Below are 16,849 nucleotides of genomic sequence, written 5' to 3'. Positions count from 1 at the left end.
ACACACTTTTCCAAACACATTGGGCAATAAAACCATAAACAATGGGAGAAAAAACCCCACTCCTTTAGATACACACACACACACACACACACGCACACGCACACTAATCTGCACATTCATGCGACACACAGTACCTGTAATCCGCTCTTGACAGTCGACCAACAAAATCAACAAGCAGCAAAGTTGGGCCCTCATGACGGCCTTACACGAGAGGTCACTTTGTCTTGCTTTTCATTCAGCTTCTTCCTCCTCTTAATTCGCTAACTCATGTCTCCTTTATCTTCTTCTTCACCCCATCTGACCTAAGGGGACTCAAACTCACGGTCTCCCCATGCTGGAATGCAACTCATTGGGGAGTTGAAGTCGCGCAATGGAGAGGCATATTCAGACTTGTACTCTATGCATGCACACAGGTGTAAGAGCGCCAAACAGAAAATGTGATGGGAGAAGTATTTGCGAATCAAGTTGTGACCTGAAACAAAGCCCAGAGTGGTTTATTGAACAATTTGATATTTAGTATTACAGTTATGTAAACAATCAATTGATTAATGAACAGTTTAATACAATGGAACTTCAAACCGCTCACCTCAACTGCTTTTGTGTGCGTGTTGTTTTTTTGTTTGTTTGTTTTTTTTGCGATAATCTCGCCGTAACTGGTCCAATTTAGAGTTAATCCAAAATATATTGGAAAAATATGTCTCAAAACATTATCTATCATCACTCCTGGTGTAAAGTGAAACACACCAGCAAATCTGAGACTTCATCTAAGGGAGCAACTCTTTTTTTTTCTGTTTTGTTCATGGCACCACAGAAGAGAACTTGTGATAGCCATAAGGAAAAGTGTGACCATAACCATACAACCAGAAATGAAACTTATTGGGATATGTATAATTAAGTGTCTGGCTGCTCAGTACAGTTATACGACACACACACACACAACACACACACACAAATTAGGATTGCAGCAACCATAGCACAGGAAAAGCAACTTAAACTAAGTTGAGAAACATCTCTGTCCTGGCTGTATTTTTTTTTTTTACGCATGTCTCAGCATTCATGCAAAAATGTTCATGTTGTTTTAGTGCAATAGAAAGAGGGCAAGGCAAGTTTATTTGGAGAACACAATGCATACACGTGGCAATTCAGCGTTTTACAACTACATAAAATTACAAGAAGGCAAATAAAATATTCCATAAAACATAAAATAATGATCAATGAATTAAAAGCGAGGAGTCGGGTGACAAGGGAGGTTGCCCCAGAGCGGTGATGTTCTTCACGGCCGGGAACTGTCAGATGCTCAGGATATTGTGCGCAGACACATTGTATGGTGAAACAGCCACGAGTTGTCCTTCCACAACTCTCGCCTCTTCTCGCGCATGGAATGAAGCTGTGTTGACTTAGGCTACTTCCACTAGTGTGTCTAACGTTTCAAACGTCACCCTGATTTCTATCTCCCTTCATTTTCATGTCGTCAGTAGGTAAGATATTTTCATTCATTCTAATATATTTGATTTTGTTTCATGTTTTAAATGTATTTTAATGTGTATTTATTGTGGTGATTCTTTCACACACCACTAGAGGGAGCCATTTTCACACTTTGAGAATCACTACTTTAAGCTATTAATTGTCATTTTCATGCATAAAGGTGGTGATCCAAAATGGAAGTGTACCAAACTGAAATGATCCAAGGCACTCCACTTAACCTGTACAGTGTAGACATGTGGTCCAGGTTCACTTTGCCATATCAGGGTTTATTACGTTTCCTGGGAAACATTTACATACTTTAGGGGTCTGGAACATTAACCCTCCAAAACTGAAATCAATAATGCCACCTGAAAACTAAGGCCAGGATACCAGTTTCACCAGAATTTGTTTTTATTATATATTATGATATATCCTATTATAACAGGATGCACGGAAAAGTCTCAAGGACCCATGCCCAAAAGTGAACAAGAAGTTGGCCATTTTGATTTGAAGCTGTCGTTATGGGTAAATTCGAGGCTCGTACATTGACAAACTCCTAACTACGGAATTTGCCCAAATGAACCCTTTCAGAAGCGTGTATGCTAGCTAGATGGGTGATGCTAAATTCTGTCACTTTTTTTGCCTTTGTCATCTAGTGCGAAAAAAAATAAAATAGACTCAGCATAAAAAAAGTGGGTGAAAGGGACCATTCATCATTGCTCACACACATTAAAAGAACTAAATTTAGGTTCCTGTAGTGCAAAGAAGCATCTAAAACTCATGGGAAGGAAGTTACTTGTAAAATTATCACCGTGTGGGAGGTATTTCATGAGCTCACTCGAAAATGGGGAACCATCTCAGCGGAACATGAGGTCAAACAAAACAAAGGTTGCATTCCTTTTGAATTCATGAGGTTGCGGTAGTGCTATTCAGCATAAAGGCTTTAAATCAGGGGTGTCCAAACATCTTCTTCCAAGGGCTGCATACAGAAAAATTGAAGGATGCTAGGGGCACTTTGACAATCTTCACCTTCAATTAATTTAATACACTGACAACAATTTATCTGTGTATGTGAAAGATAGATAGATTGATTGATTGATATCATTCAAGTCTTTTTGAGGTCCGTCAGATTTTGGTACAGTATTCAGTAGTGGTGACAAATTGGAACTTATTAAGAAGTTAGAGTTGGGTTCTGTGGCCAGAGTATGTTAGGAATATGGCGTGATAAATCAAACTAAGTGTATGGACAAGTAAGGGGAAAAAAACAAAGCTTTTTCATGAAGTTTGATGTGTTTGAGGTCTATACACTGTACATGTATTTACAAATATTTTGTACTGCTCTGGGTGTTTTTAGGTGACAAAAAAGTTTTTTAAATTAATGGACAAACGACATTCATGGTCGACCCCTCCCCACGTTAAATTGAAATTCCACTGTATTTCGATGGACCGGCATAGAAACAAATAAAAACAAAAGATTGAATATACAACTTACCATTATGCAGAAAGTAGTTGTAGTTAGTGAGAGCCCTCCTATTTCATCTTGTGTTCCAAAGCATAACGTAATGTGAATAGTGAATAGTAGATCGTAGCTAGGTACCAAAATATGAAGCAATTCTCGATTTCACACTTTCTATTTCACTAGTGCTTTTCTGGTCACTATTTTGCAAGTGACCACGCTATCGGTTTCATTTATGGTAAAATATTTCCACACACTGGTATTATAGTATTGCCGTATGCCATACTGACACAAGTGTTACAATAAAGTGTTGCAAAGCAGAGTGTCGTGATTTTGATGTGTGTTGTAATGTGAATAAAGTTCTTGTTATCACATAGTTGTTGCCCGCGTATTATAGGACATAGCAGTTTGGCAATGAAGATGGAGCTTCACTCCGAGTCCTTGTTCTTCGCCACCAGTCCCGAGCTACTGCTTGTATGAATATTGTATTTTAAGAGGGAACATTAGCCGAAGCTACTGAGGATAACACTCTCAGACGTGTGCAGACGTATGAGGACTTGGTCGCCTTGTTGGCCGAACATTTCGTCACTTCACAGAGCGTTATAGTCCGGTGACGGCAGCAGATAGATGACTCGAAAGTCCTCTGTAAATTAACCGATTGGAAGACAACATGACAAAAGCATGTAATCAACTTCAAGCTATAAATGTTGATATGGAGTAGTAAAGTCGACTAGTCGACTAACTGGTTCAACCCATAATCTGTGCTAAAATGATCTTGACACAGAGCAGAAAGTAGAGAAAACAATCGTAGGGAGGTTGTACCAAATGATGTGTAATTAGTGGAAAACTTGGAAGTGAGAGATGAGAATGAATTTCTCCTTCTTTTCTTCTGCCTTGTTACCCAGTCTACAAAGCATTACTTGTTAATCTTAGTAGGCTATATGTTGCGAGCTGCTAAAAAATGGAAGGCAGGCCACCGCTGCCTGTCATTGTTGATTAATAAGTGCAGGGAAGGAATGTGCAACTTAAGTAAAATGTATAAATGTATGTGTGCCTGAGATACTACACACATCATACTACCCAACCTGCTACACTCAACATGTCAATGTTTCACCTCAATCCCCCAGAACCCCCCCCCCACACACACACACAGACACATAAAATACCATACCTCAAATCAATCATTCACCTCCAGAAACCTCCTGAGCCAATGACGTCACATGCTAAGACACACCCACCACTGCCCCCTCCTCTGAATTACATATACGTTCCCATATGGATCATGGAACTGTATCCGGTCTCCCATAACTTTAACATGCAATGAATCACACTATCACAAACACATGTTGAACTAAATACATACTTGGAGACCCTGTAACTTTGACACAAGACTTGTAATTAAAACCTGCATTTATCAGATAGTTACCTTTTATGGTGTCGCTTGAAAAGGTCAGTTAAGGTCATTCGCCATGAATGACTATGTGACCATAACATGCCGAAATAAAAGTATGTGCAGTTATGTGTGTTTGTCTATTTTAAAAGTGATGAAGCTATAGAATGTATACACTACAACTGGCCTAAACAAAAATTTACAGTAACAATTCAAGTGTGCTATTCTTTGCCAGATAAAGGATCACAGGGGATAATTAGTGCGGCCGCAGCTTTCTTTGGCTCTCACAGGGTTCATGGGCTGTGGGAATGACCAGATCTCATCATTTTTTGCTGAGTAGGCACTCAGTTAACCCCTTCCCAAACTTGACCCACTTCACCAAAAGGCTGAGGCCTTCATATTCTGCACAATATCCAGCCTGTGACCACCCTACACAATGAGTGCATTGTATTTTAAAGCACTGACATACATGTGAGCTGATGTGGTTGCTGAGCTGAGACGTATTGCAGCACATTTTAACATCAAAATGTATGCTATATACCTCCAATGAATTTAGCCAGGATGATTGACAGGTTGCGTTTTATTCAGCTGTTTATATATATATATATATATATATATATATAAAATCCTGAATAATGTTTTTAAAAAATGTATAAATCAGTCATGCAGGAGTATAATTTCTTTGAAAGATTTTAAACTAGCTGCTTCTCATTTTACATAGTACAATGCTTCCCCCTGCAGGAACAACTACAGCATACATGATGTATATTCTCGGCCACCACATTAGGTACAGCGATCAACGATCCATTCAAACATTGTCTATAGCCCTTGGCCTAATTAGAGGCACAGGTAAGCTGCAGCCTATCCCAGTGCTGTACACCATGGAATGGTCACCAGACAATCGCAGAGCACATATACACAAACAAGTATTCTCATTCACATTCTATGGACAATTTAAAGTCTTCAATGTAGCGAAGACACAGGTCTCAAACGCAAGGCCCGGGGGCCACATCCGGGCTGCATCATCATTTTGTGTGGCCCGCGAAGGCAAATCATCTGGGTCATCTTCCATGATTCTTGCTCACATCTGGACCAAAATTTAAACTCATTATAAATAATAACTTTGAGATATTGCAAGCAATGTGAGTGTGAATGGTTGCTTGTTTATATGTGCCCTGCGATTGGCTGGTGTCCAGTTCGGGTGTACCCCGCCTCTCGCCCGAAGATAGCTGGGATAGGCTCCAGCACGCCTGTGACCCTAGTGAGGAGAAGCGGAACGGAAGATGAATGAATAAATTAATGAATATTGCAAGCATTATATGTTACCAAACCCATCTTTGCAGTAACTTGAATAATAGTTGAATGAACAATTATCCTTGATTTCTAATGTCAAACCTAGTTATCCATCATTTTGTTGTGTATATGTAATACTATGATGATGCGATGAAACAATTATATGCTTTCACAGTCATAACGGCCATCTGAGGGAAACTGTACCAACAATGTGGCCTGTGAAAAAAATTATTTGGCACCCCTGGATGTTTTTGTAGAGAGAAAACTCTCACATGCATAGGCAGAACATGCACCGTCCACACAGGAAGGCCGGAGCTAAGATTCGAATCCCAAACCACAAAACAGTGAGGCATACATGCTAATCACTAGGCATATGTGCTGCCCCCTTGTTCAACTGAAGGGATCCAATATGAGCAGTAATTTATTAGATATTGTAGTTTGATAACTCATAACTTGACTATACATTTTTGGTTGTAGTTTTCAGTGATGTAGAATTGCTCTGGAGAGAGCTGTTGGTAATATTTTAGTTACCTTATACGTCAGCACGATGGCGCAGTGGTTGGCATGTCTGCCTCACAGTTCAGATGCTCTTTATTTGAATCCCTTCCTGAGTGGAGTTTCCATGTTCTCCTATCCTTGCTTGGGATTTCTCAGGTGTCTGTCATACCTCTCTTCCAAAGTCAGCTGGCACAGGTTCCAGCTCACCCGTGATCCTAATGAGGACAAGTGTTATTCAAAAAAGAAAAAAAAAAGAGATGAAGAGAAATGGGGTTTGTTACATTTATTATATTTGATTGCATTACCACTGCAAGATTGTACAATTATACCAATTGAAGTGTCTGGTAAGCGTGTGGCTCCCAAAAACAGGCCAAGGTCACCTGGATCGCTCAATGTAATGGTATCAGTCCACGGTGGAACATCCTGTGAAACAACAATCTGCGTTATCTTTATTTGATATGAACCGAAAGCAGCCTTGACACGGCACAGCGTCAGCCTCTTGTTGAATTGCTGGCATCTTTTCAAGTTTAACAAATTGAATTAAAAACAAGTAGACAATGTCATTAATACACACGAACAATAAGTGTAACACGTTACATCAGGAACATACCTTTGGTAACAGATGGAGCTATGGGCATGTTCAGCATCTCAATAAATTATATCATGATAGAAAAGTACATTTATTTCAGTAGTTCAATTCAAAATGTGAAACTGCCTTTGTACAGATGCATTAAACACAGGGACATACTTTTCAGAAGATAATTTCATTCCTAATTTCTATATTAAAAAGAATGTTGATTCTCATTTAATAATTCAAATTTCTTAAGATGACGAATTTTGTGTTTGCATTAGTTGTGGAAAGTATAAGGCACTGGTGGTGTATAGTGGTATATGCTGCTGACACAAGGCAAGTGTGGTGAAGGACCAAAGTGCAAAACACTGAACCACCGGAAACGTTGGAAAGGATTTGAATAATCAATTTAAGATCAAGTGTGACAGGTCAATTCAAAGGTAGGATACAATGCGCCTCTCAGTCGAGAGAGTCAGGCTTTGAAGATGATAAATTTGTTTTGGGCCAAAATGATGCAATGTTTCGTAATCCACACATAGCAGGTCAGGAAATGCTCAGATTTCACCGTGTCTTAACCCACGATTCGCAGAGAGCAGAAACAGGGAAAATCACACCTTGTTGACTTTGTAGCAGGATCCCCAACGGCCATGGGAGAAGGGAACAGGCAAACGTGTTGAGGCGTCTTGAATGTATGCCTGTCAGCCACTCTGACACTGATTGCATCTCCAACAAGGCCTTCAATAGGCAGGTGTAGCTGACTGTGGTCAGTAGAACATGATTGGTTGACAGATTGCCTCTATAATAGAAAGTGATTGGCTGACAGATTGGCTGTCTGTCAAGGCAGCAGACTGTGACAGCTGCTGAGTTTCATGCAGATGACATGCGTTTGATTCTGGGCCAGTGCCTTAATACCCAGCCGTAGCTGGTCCCAAGCCCAGATAAGAAAAAAGTGGGTTGCATCAGGAAAGCCATCTTGTGTAAAAACTGTGCTGTACCCTGGATACTATGCAGATACTGTATCCCCCGAAAGCAGTGATCCTCAGTGTGGTAGTGTTACCACTAGTATCACATCGGCTCCCTCTAGTGGTACGTAAAACAATCGCTTTAATTGTATCTTTTATGTTCACAGAATTTGCATTTCATCATTAAGAACTGCTTTTTCTTCAAGTTTTATTTATTTAGGTTCAGTTTTTATTAAACTCCTACTGTATGTGCAATACCTTTTAATTTAATCTTTAGTAATATATTTTTAAAAATGTAAATTTTCCTTTATAATTAAGCACACCGTTAATTTTCAAAATTCAGTATTTTAATGTTGGTCATGGTGGTAGTACATGAAGAGCTATTTTCTTTAAGGTGGTACTTCGTGTAAAATGTTTCAGAACCACTGCCCTAGCGTATATAAGCATCATCGGATTGGTTGCTGGATCAGTGCTTTGACATTCCAGCAATATCATGTTCTTGTGGGAAAATTGTCCACATTTTAAACGTAAATGTAATACAATAACAGACATACTGGATATACTGTAGAGATAATATAAAATAATAAGGGAACATACCCAGTTTGACTATTTTCATTGCAATCCCATAATTATGGTTAGAGAAATTATGACATGAGTAACTGTAATGTTTATTTTATCCACAAGAGAGCGCCATTAGCATGTTTCACTGTAGAGTGGATTACAGACGAGCCCCTGGAAAAGGAAACTGCCCTTTTTTTTTTAAATTGGGGGTAAATGGTGTGAGTCTGCAAAAGAGGGGTTGTAGAAGCAAAACCGAGCAAAGCATTTGAACAAATAAGAGGATAGACAATAAAAAAAATGCACTACATAGTTGAAGGCATATAGTTTGCTGCTTGTTTATACAGCTTAAAGCAAACGACACCATCCGTTAGTATCTAAATTTAGCCATATGTTACACAGAATGTGGGAGAGACAAAGGACACAAAGGGAAACTGTCTTTCACATACAACAGAAAAAAAGTAATCAAGACTGGGTTTTGATTCATTCATTTGCTCATTTACTGTTTGTTTGTTTAATGTAATCATTTACCATATCATTTATTTTGCATAATGACTATTTATAAACTACCACTGAGGATGGTCGGACTCTTTAACCGATGGTTTACAAAGCTTTAATTTCTTGAGCTGTAGCTCCTTGAAAATATGCCTTAACCACTTTTTGACCATACCGTAAGACCTACGGAGCTACGGAAAAAGAAATATACTTCTAAGACTTAAAAATTTTGAGGTGATTGTTTTTCCAACAATATATTTCGAATATATTTTAAAATATGTACACTTTTTTTTTTTTTTTTACAAATACAAAAATACATATTGCTCTATTATTTACTATTATTATACTATCATTATTAACATCACATTTTTGGGTGATTTTTTTTGTATGTATGAGTATGTGACTCATGGTTAATTATGATAAATATTTGTTTATATAAACTATACAAATAATAAACATTATTATTATTTAAAAATTGTGTAGCTTTATACATAAGAACATAAACCTAAATTAATTGATATTATTGTGAAATTATTCTACTGTATGTATAGTTCATCTTTTATTATCCTTTTTCCTTATCCTGACATGCTTAAATGTGTCTCTGCCATTATTTAGAAATCAATTATAAAGTATTTTAAAAATAATTAATTCACAAATACATACATACATACAGTAAATACATACATACGTACAATTTATTTTTTATTCTCACTACATTTTGGCGGTGATTAAAAAACATCATAATCACTGTATACATGTATGACAAAGTTATCTGTTGTGCTAAGAAAGAAAGAAAGAAAGAAAGAAAGATAGATTTCCTAATGGGTCTTGGTGAGGTTTGAGTTGACACTCACTCAAGTTACCATTAATGGTTTCCTGCCTGACAAAGGATTGAAATGCAACACACCATGGGTACCAAATACAATGTACATAAAAGTACATTCTAATTTGTATGAGGTGAAAGATAATTGGTGTTGAGATAGGGACTGAAAGGAACAAAAAGAGAGGAGCGACAGGCTTTAGGAATTTAGGTATTTCGCATCTAATTTTAATGTGGCAAGTTGAGTCCCACCCTGAAGGGAGGATTTTGGTCCAGGCTGGGTGGGGTGACATCCAGGGTGCTGCAGGGCCGGAAGAGAATGCGGCCAGTGCTGTCTGACCAAGACTTTTGTCGAGACAAAGGCTGGCCAGATCCTAAACTGACTTCTAATCCAGGAATCAGATTTAGGCCCGAGTCAATGCTCGCTGCTGCTTTTGGTTGGTTGAGTGACCAAGATGATGGTGCCAGTGGTGGTGGCACCTCTTACGGTTCAGGTTGCTGGCAGCCTATCAACAGAGCGGATAACGTCACACATTCTTCCTGCGTGAGGTCTTGAAGTGCAGCGCTGAGATAACCTCTGCATCATGGCTTTGCTCAAGTACCAATTTGTCCTGTTTGAACATTGTAAAATTAGAGATGACATTCGGTGCAACAGCAGTACTGTTTGCTCCTACGAGAGCTCAGACCACGGCCAAATGATCCAGTGATAGTGTTAGCACAAAACCTTCAGGCTTCTGCTAGGGGAAAAAATAAAACACCAGGAAAAGCCTACTAGAACAGCTCGATTTTATTTACGGTTAATCAGAGGCACTTTAAATTGTAGCAAGTGTGTGCTGACTCCCATTGAACATTAGTTCGGACGTGATTAGTTACTTCTGAAAACAGCCATATCTCCAGTTCGGGGGTGCACACTTGTGCAACCACATTATCTCTTGTTGTTTCAGTTGAGTTTTACAGGTTATAGGTCACATTAATGGTGGAAAAAGATTTGAAATTATTAATCTTGGACTTATTTCTTTTCATCACAACAAACCTGGTATTTTAACAGGGGTGTGTAGACATTTTGTATTTACTGTATATGGGAGCAATGTACACTTTAAACCCCACAGGAAAAATACCACCCAACACTTTGCATTTGAACTTGTTTTATAGGCTGTTAGGCTAATTGCCGGGCAGTTTTACAGTCATGCTTCACTCTTGCCACTTCTCATCCAGCAACCTTCCAAAAGCCAGCAGCTGTTTCCAGTGAAACTTGGATGCACTCTGCGAGCAGAACAAGGGGCAGACAAAGGTGAATGACTCCACTCAGATAGTGAGTAGACACAAAGTATTTGCTGATGGTGGGGGCTATTTAAAGGAAAGTTAACGCGCTCTCATGGCCTCTCATTGGGGGCAGTGTAGTCACACAATGTCATGTTTGTGAGTGTACACACACACACACGCAGAAACAGAAAACTCTGTTTTTCACGAAACTCTCATGGAGATTAAGAAAAGGGCAATCCCGTCCGTTTTAATGCCCACTAACATCAAGAGAATATTTCGAAAAGCATGCAGTACATGGACAAAAATACCATGATAGCTTCATAAAGTGAAAATGGATAATTGCTGAGTTTCCACTCTTCTGGAAACACTTTCTGCAAGGTTTCAAAGTGTGTTTGTGTGAATTTCAGCATGTGTCCCAAAGTGAAGTTCTTCAAAACCAAACGTCACGTCAAGTGCCATCCATCCATCCATCCATTTTCTGTAGCGCTTGTCCATATGGAGTCTCAGGTGAGCTGGAATCCATCCCTATTGACTTTGGACAAGAGGCAGGTTACACCCTGCACTGGTCACCAGCCAATCGTGGAGCATATTGAGACAACCTTCCAACCTATGGATAATTTTGAGTCTTCAATGAACCCAACAGGAATGTATCGGAAATGTGGGAGGAAGCCAGAATATTCATAGAAAACACAAGCTGGAGATTGTAACCTGGAACCTCAGAACTCTGAAGGAGACGTACTAACCATTTTTCCATCGTGCCACCCAACTTGACATGCTTATTTACTGCATTTTCAGTTACTGCAAGTCCCCCTCCGGCCCTACCATGAAGGAAATGCATAAGGTCTATTTCCCACAACCCTGTTAATGAGTCAACAGACATAATGGGTCACTACAGCTATAACGACACAACAGCCATAAACGCTCTTGATAGGCAGGTATTATAAAAATATGACTAACCACACGTGTAAAACCGACTGCACTCGTCATGTTTAATTTAGCGTTTGCTTTCTTTGCTCATATTATTTACTGTACTTATTTTATCCCCCAGCTTTAAATATGACTATATCTTTTAGTCATTCCCTAGAGAGAGAAGAGTTTTTGAGGGAGTTTTTTTTTACCTTAAAAGGCCATGTAGAGGGGAGCGCTAGTTTCCTGTGGGAGGGCTTTCCTCTCTCTCTCGCTCTCTCTCTCTCTCTCTCTCTCTTGACCATGGAGCTCACACATACACACACACGCACGCACACGCACAACAAGCACACACACTAAGTTCCTTTTTGCAATCCCAGAACAGTTGTGAAATCCAGCTAAGGCCAGATGTACATAGTATGAGTGTTTGTCCGTGCCTGCAATCGACACTGACACCCCGCAACGTAACAGGAGGTGAACGTGCGGTCATGCACAAGGTAACAAGAGGCACTCAGGAAGGAGTCCAGAGACAGACAGACCCGGGGAAGAGAGGGAAGGGCTGCGGGGAATTAAAGTTTGGGAATTAGAACAGAGAGAGGAAGCGTAGTGTTGCAATAGTGAATGGGATTTTGTCACTCATTCTACTAAGGTTGAACACAATTGTTTATGATTGTAGCGTCATGAACTCGTGAATCATTTCCCATAAAATCCTGACTGTTCTCAATAAATTTTTGCAACTTTGAAAATTTCATGGATTTTGCAATCGTGTCCTTGTAGCCTAGAGCTTGGGACATATCTGGACCTTTTTGACCCGGGGAACATACCTCGGCTAATGTCATTAGCCTTATGGGGCCCTATCAAGGAAAGAAATTGTGTTACTATATCATTTGTGACAATGACAATGACACCATAGCAACATAGTCAAGATCAGAGAACCAAGGCAAATAAGACATATAAATTAGATGACAAAACCCGCAATGCTGATAAAGTGGCTGGTGCGACCCTGAGTCTGGTGTGTGTGTGTGTGTGTGTGTGTGTGTGTGTGTGTGTGTGTGTGTGTGTGTGTGTGTGTGTGGATGGAAGCGAAAGCGAGTCAGTGAGTGTGGTGGTAGTAATCATTACGTCATTGTAGTTTTCTTGTCTAGGTGAATCATGAGGTACGTTTCCTCGGACATGCGGACCGACAGGTCACAACATTAGATACCCCCCCCCCCCCACAATCAATGAGATCCAGGAGAAGAGCCGTACTGAGCGGGCGCATTTTAGCAATTTATCATTTATCATTCAGTGTTTATCATTGTAGTCTTTGCATCTTTTTAAATTTGCTATCAGTTTCTTTTCTGTTTTTAACATTCAATTATTCAGATCTTTTTATCTGCCCAACATTTTAACATTCTACCATTCAGTGTTGTTTGTCTTTTTAGCCCTTTAGCATCTTATCATCCCAGCGTTTGTTTTTCGTTGTCTTTTAACATTGTAGGATCATTCTGTGATGTACTGGTATCTTTTTATTGTGCTCTCATTTTAGCACTCTATCATTTTGTGTTCTATTGTTTTTTTTTCCTTCCGTCATTTATTTGCATTCTCTAATGTAAGTGTGATGCATTTTCTTAAAGAATTGGTAAAATATGTAAAACTATAGAAAAATTTCATATTATAAATTGTTGAAATGAGCTCAATAGGCAGCGGCACGGTGGACGACTGGTTAGAGCGTCAGCCTCACAGTTCTGAGGACCCAGGTTCAATCCCCGGCCCTGCCTGTGTGGAGTTTGCATGTTCTCCCTGTGAGTGCATGGGTTTTTTTTTTTGGTTTTTTTTGCCCGTAGGTGTGACTGTGAGTGCGAATGGTTGTTTGTTTGTATGTGCCCTCCGATTGGCTAGCAACCAGTTCAGGGTGTACCCCGCCTCCTGCCCGATGACAGCTGGTGTAGGGTCCAGCACGCCCGCGACCCTCGTGAGGAGAAGCGGCTCAGAAAATGGATGGATGGATGGATGGAATTCAATAGGCAATACATGTATGGTCTCTAGTTATATAAGCCAGTTTGTGTTCTGCATGGAATCTTTTTGGAATGAAAGTTTAAAGAGGTGTTTTAAAAAAAAAAAAAAAAAAAAGGCGATGAATAGTGGGATTGTTTCATCCAAATTGATAGGATAGTTAAATATTTGTTTTATGACACTCCCTGCTCTTAAAAATATGTTCAATATGTTCTTTTTCACAAATATGTAACCTAAGTTTGACAAGAAAATATATCAAATCAGTGGCTCACTCTTGCCAACCACAATCCCCTCACTCGCTCTTTAAAGGGTTTGCAGCTCCAGTAATTTTCCTTTTCCCTCAGTCTGCTTCATCTCCTCTGTTCCACATGCTGAGTGACACCGTGGTTGTGGTTATTCCTCCACATCAGCACTGCTGACAGTTGCTCCATGCATCAGCCACAGACTGTCGGCTGACTTTCTGGACTCTGCATTTAAAAACTTTTCTCCTCATAAAATGCATGCTGATGTTTTACAGTATAATTCTGAGCGACTACGTGCTTGGACAATGTTCCGATTCCATTGCGTTAAATAACATCCAAGTGGTATTTCCATGGTGGAAATGGAAGAAATGTGACACACACTTATCAGCCACAACATTAGAAATGAGAGCAATGATAATATCACACGGTTGAAATATATAATAAATATCATTGACCTTTTGTGTGCTGTGGAATTCTCCAGCACTGTGGAAAAGTCTTATCCACCATTTGATATTTTGTTTAGCAATGCTATTATGACTTCAATATTTACCGTGGATATAAAAAAAGGCAACCCAACCATTCCAGATTTTTGCGTTATTAAAAATAAAATAAAATAAATCAAACAGACTTGGTAACAGGTGGAGACAAAACAATATATCTAATGCATTTGCTGTTAATTGCTAAAATTGGTAACAACTTCAATTATGCTGTCGGCTTGGTCTGTCCAAACTGGTCCTAATTTGTCTTTGGAATAAAGAAAATATATATCTCCTTGATTTTTTTGGGTCAAGGCAAAATGTTACATTCACATTAACATTGGAGCTGTTAACATTAATATTCTTCTCATTATATTTTCTTTACATAACTGTTGTTCAGAAATCGCACGTGCAAATTTGGTAAATACATTTTTAAAAATCACAAATCAAAACTGTTGGTCATGTCCCACAAATCAGAAATATTCGTCAGTTACCGGGTGGGTCTGTCTAATTTGACAAATTACTGATCAGTCTAAAGTGTTGAAAATGGTGTGCTCGCTTTGATGATGCAAAGACAACAGCTCAACAAAGATGAAAATATTTTGTTTTCCTCAAAAAAGATGGTCGCCTGACATTGGCGATATAGAATATTACGTGGACTGATGAAAACATGAGCTGTGAGCCACCCCATTCTATATATTGGAGATCCCTGTACCAAGTTAACATCACTGTCGTTGTCCCTCAGTTCAATGAACAGACGAGCGGTTTTCAGACTGGAGCTTCATTTTATTTACAAGTTAGTACCATCAGACACCTTGTGCAGTCATCAAACACTGAAAACTAACTACATAGAAAATTAGCTAATTCCACTTGCCAAGAGAGCTAATCTAAGATTCAAGGCTTCAGCTTTGTTTCTTCAATCTGTAGCTGACATTCAAAAATTGTAATTTGTACAACAGAATGATGAACATAAGGTAAATAAAATTACAGGTACATAGATACATGAAAGCTAAATACCTTTGGTCTGTCAGGGACGTAGTCTTGGAATCCAGGACTTAGGTTTCCCTGCTTTTGTGCCCTTAAGTGTCCCTTTCCAAAGTCATGGAGAGAACCAGTTTCTCCTTGAGAACCCTGGAGCCTGATTCTATGTATAATCGCCTGGAAAGAGGTTCGCAAATAAAGCTTTGGGAAATGAAGATGATTGCCTAAGAGTACTACTGTGCATGTCATTTACACTGTTATGAAAAATCCACCAAAACAACACAGCTAGAGGTGGGCGATAAGACTTTTGCACAATACTGCATGCTTGTTTTTGTTTTTGATTCCAGTTAGAGGGTTCTATCTAATTAATGATGATGGGCCTCAACAACATGTACCTACAGTAAGTTCTCCCTCCTCCCTCTCTCTTCCTCCTGTTTATAAGCTCTTGTTGGTTGGTTAAATGTGCCTCGCTCTCTCCTGCATATTTCTTCGTGAAAGCGCAGCACCCCAAATAAGGACATCATGCACGGGTGGAGACCGAGGGAGCTGAGCAGATCACTCCTTAATGGAATGGCCTTGGGTGAGTGCTTTGATAGGGTGAAGTGTGAAATAGTGATAGTCTGGGAGATGGGATGGAGTGCATGCAGAGTGGTGAGTGGAGAGGAGTGGATGGACGGATGGATGGATGAGAGGAGGAGGATTGGAGGACCTGTGGGCAGGTTCTGTTGCACTTTACATCATTCCCCATATAGAGCTCAACACTTTATTTTCCTGCCTATCTCCTCCACTCTAGCTCCAACCTCTTTCAACGCACTGACAAGGGCTCTCCTCGCATCTTGAACCAAATAAAGACTTTGGGAGAAACGGTTCATCATCTCACCAAGCGGGATCCGAGTGAACAGCCACCATGGAGGCCATCAAGAAGAAGATGCAGATGCTAAAACTGGACAAGGAGAACGCCATCGACAGGGCGGAGCAGGCAGAGACGGACAAGAAGGCGGCTGAGGACAAATGTAAACAGGTGGGTGCGTGAAGAGAACGACACATAGACCAGTATTAATACAAACAGAAATTGCATTAGAAAATAAGGTTAAATACAGACACAGTTATTGTTGAAAAAAAATTGCTTATTGAGCATATTGCAACAAAATGAACACGCTGTTTGGCATTTGTGTTGTCATGTCACGTTTTCCTGGGCACTTGTTGCTCGGCTGAGTTTATACGGCTCGATCAGAGAGCCATCAGGAATAGGAAGCCAGACAGACAAACACTGATGAAATTACTCGATAATGATAGTTGAAATTTTTAAATGAAAGAATATATCCAAAATGAGCAATAACTTGTCCGAAATTGCTGTTGTCAAGCAGCAAAAGATGTTTCATGCAAAATAATAACAAAGTCACTCATAGTTTAAACAGTACTTTGATGATCTACAGATGGTGGGACTACTTGGGAAGTAATGTTTATATTTTGCAATCG

At 39.6% G+C, this 16,849-nt stretch overlaps 2 protein-coding genes across 6 annotated transcripts in view; one reads left to right on the top strand and one right to left on the bottom strand.

Annotated features, from left to right (window-relative positions):
* The window catches only part of si:ch1073-396h14.1 (disintegrin and metalloproteinase domain-containing protein 10), a 46,830-nt gene extending 31,215 nt beyond the window's left edge, over window positions 1-15,615 (bottom strand). The window contains exons 1-3 of one of the 4 annotated variants that reach the window (XM_061683657.1): window positions 15,407-15,615; window positions 6,431-6,524; window positions 6,135-6,316 (exon numbers count right to left, since the gene is read on the bottom strand). Coding sequence is in view for 1 of the 4 variants with exons in the window: in XM_061683656.1 (XP_061539640.1) it covers window positions 135-195 (61 nt within the window). In the remaining 3 variants the exon portion in view is untranslated. Of the gene's footprint in view, window positions 1-134; window positions 351-2,956; window positions 4,007-6,134; window positions 6,317-6,430; window positions 6,525-15,406 lie in introns of those variants that run through there. The other 3 variants (XM_061683658.1, XM_061683659.1, XM_061683656.1) reach the window with 3 other exon arrangements.
* Window positions 15,616-15,821: 206 nt separating this feature from the next.
* tpm4a (tropomyosin 4a) overlaps window positions 15,822-16,849 on the top strand; it is a 32,436-nt gene continuing 31,408 nt past the window's right edge. The window contains exons 1-2 of one of the 2 annotated variants that reach the window (XM_061682807.1): window positions 15,822-15,950; window positions 16,164-16,391. In XM_061682807.1, coding sequence (XP_061538791.1) covers window positions 16,278-16,391 — 114 coding nt within the window. In that variant the 5' untranslated portion in view covers window positions 15,822-15,950; window positions 16,164-16,277. Of the gene's footprint in view, window positions 16,022-16,163; window positions 16,392-16,849 lie in introns of both variants that reach the window. The other variant, XM_061682808.1, reaches the window with a different exon arrangement.

Source organism: Phycodurus eques, chromosome 8 (genome assembly GCF_024500275.1).
Source record: "Phycodurus eques isolate BA_2022a chromosome 8, UOR_Pequ_1.1, whole genome shotgun sequence".
Lineage (NCBI taxonomy): Eukaryota > Metazoa > Chordata > Actinopteri > Syngnathiformes > Syngnathidae > Phycodurus > Phycodurus eques.
Note: the sequence above shows the minus strand (reverse complement) of the source record. Positions and strands in the feature narration are given on the sequence as shown.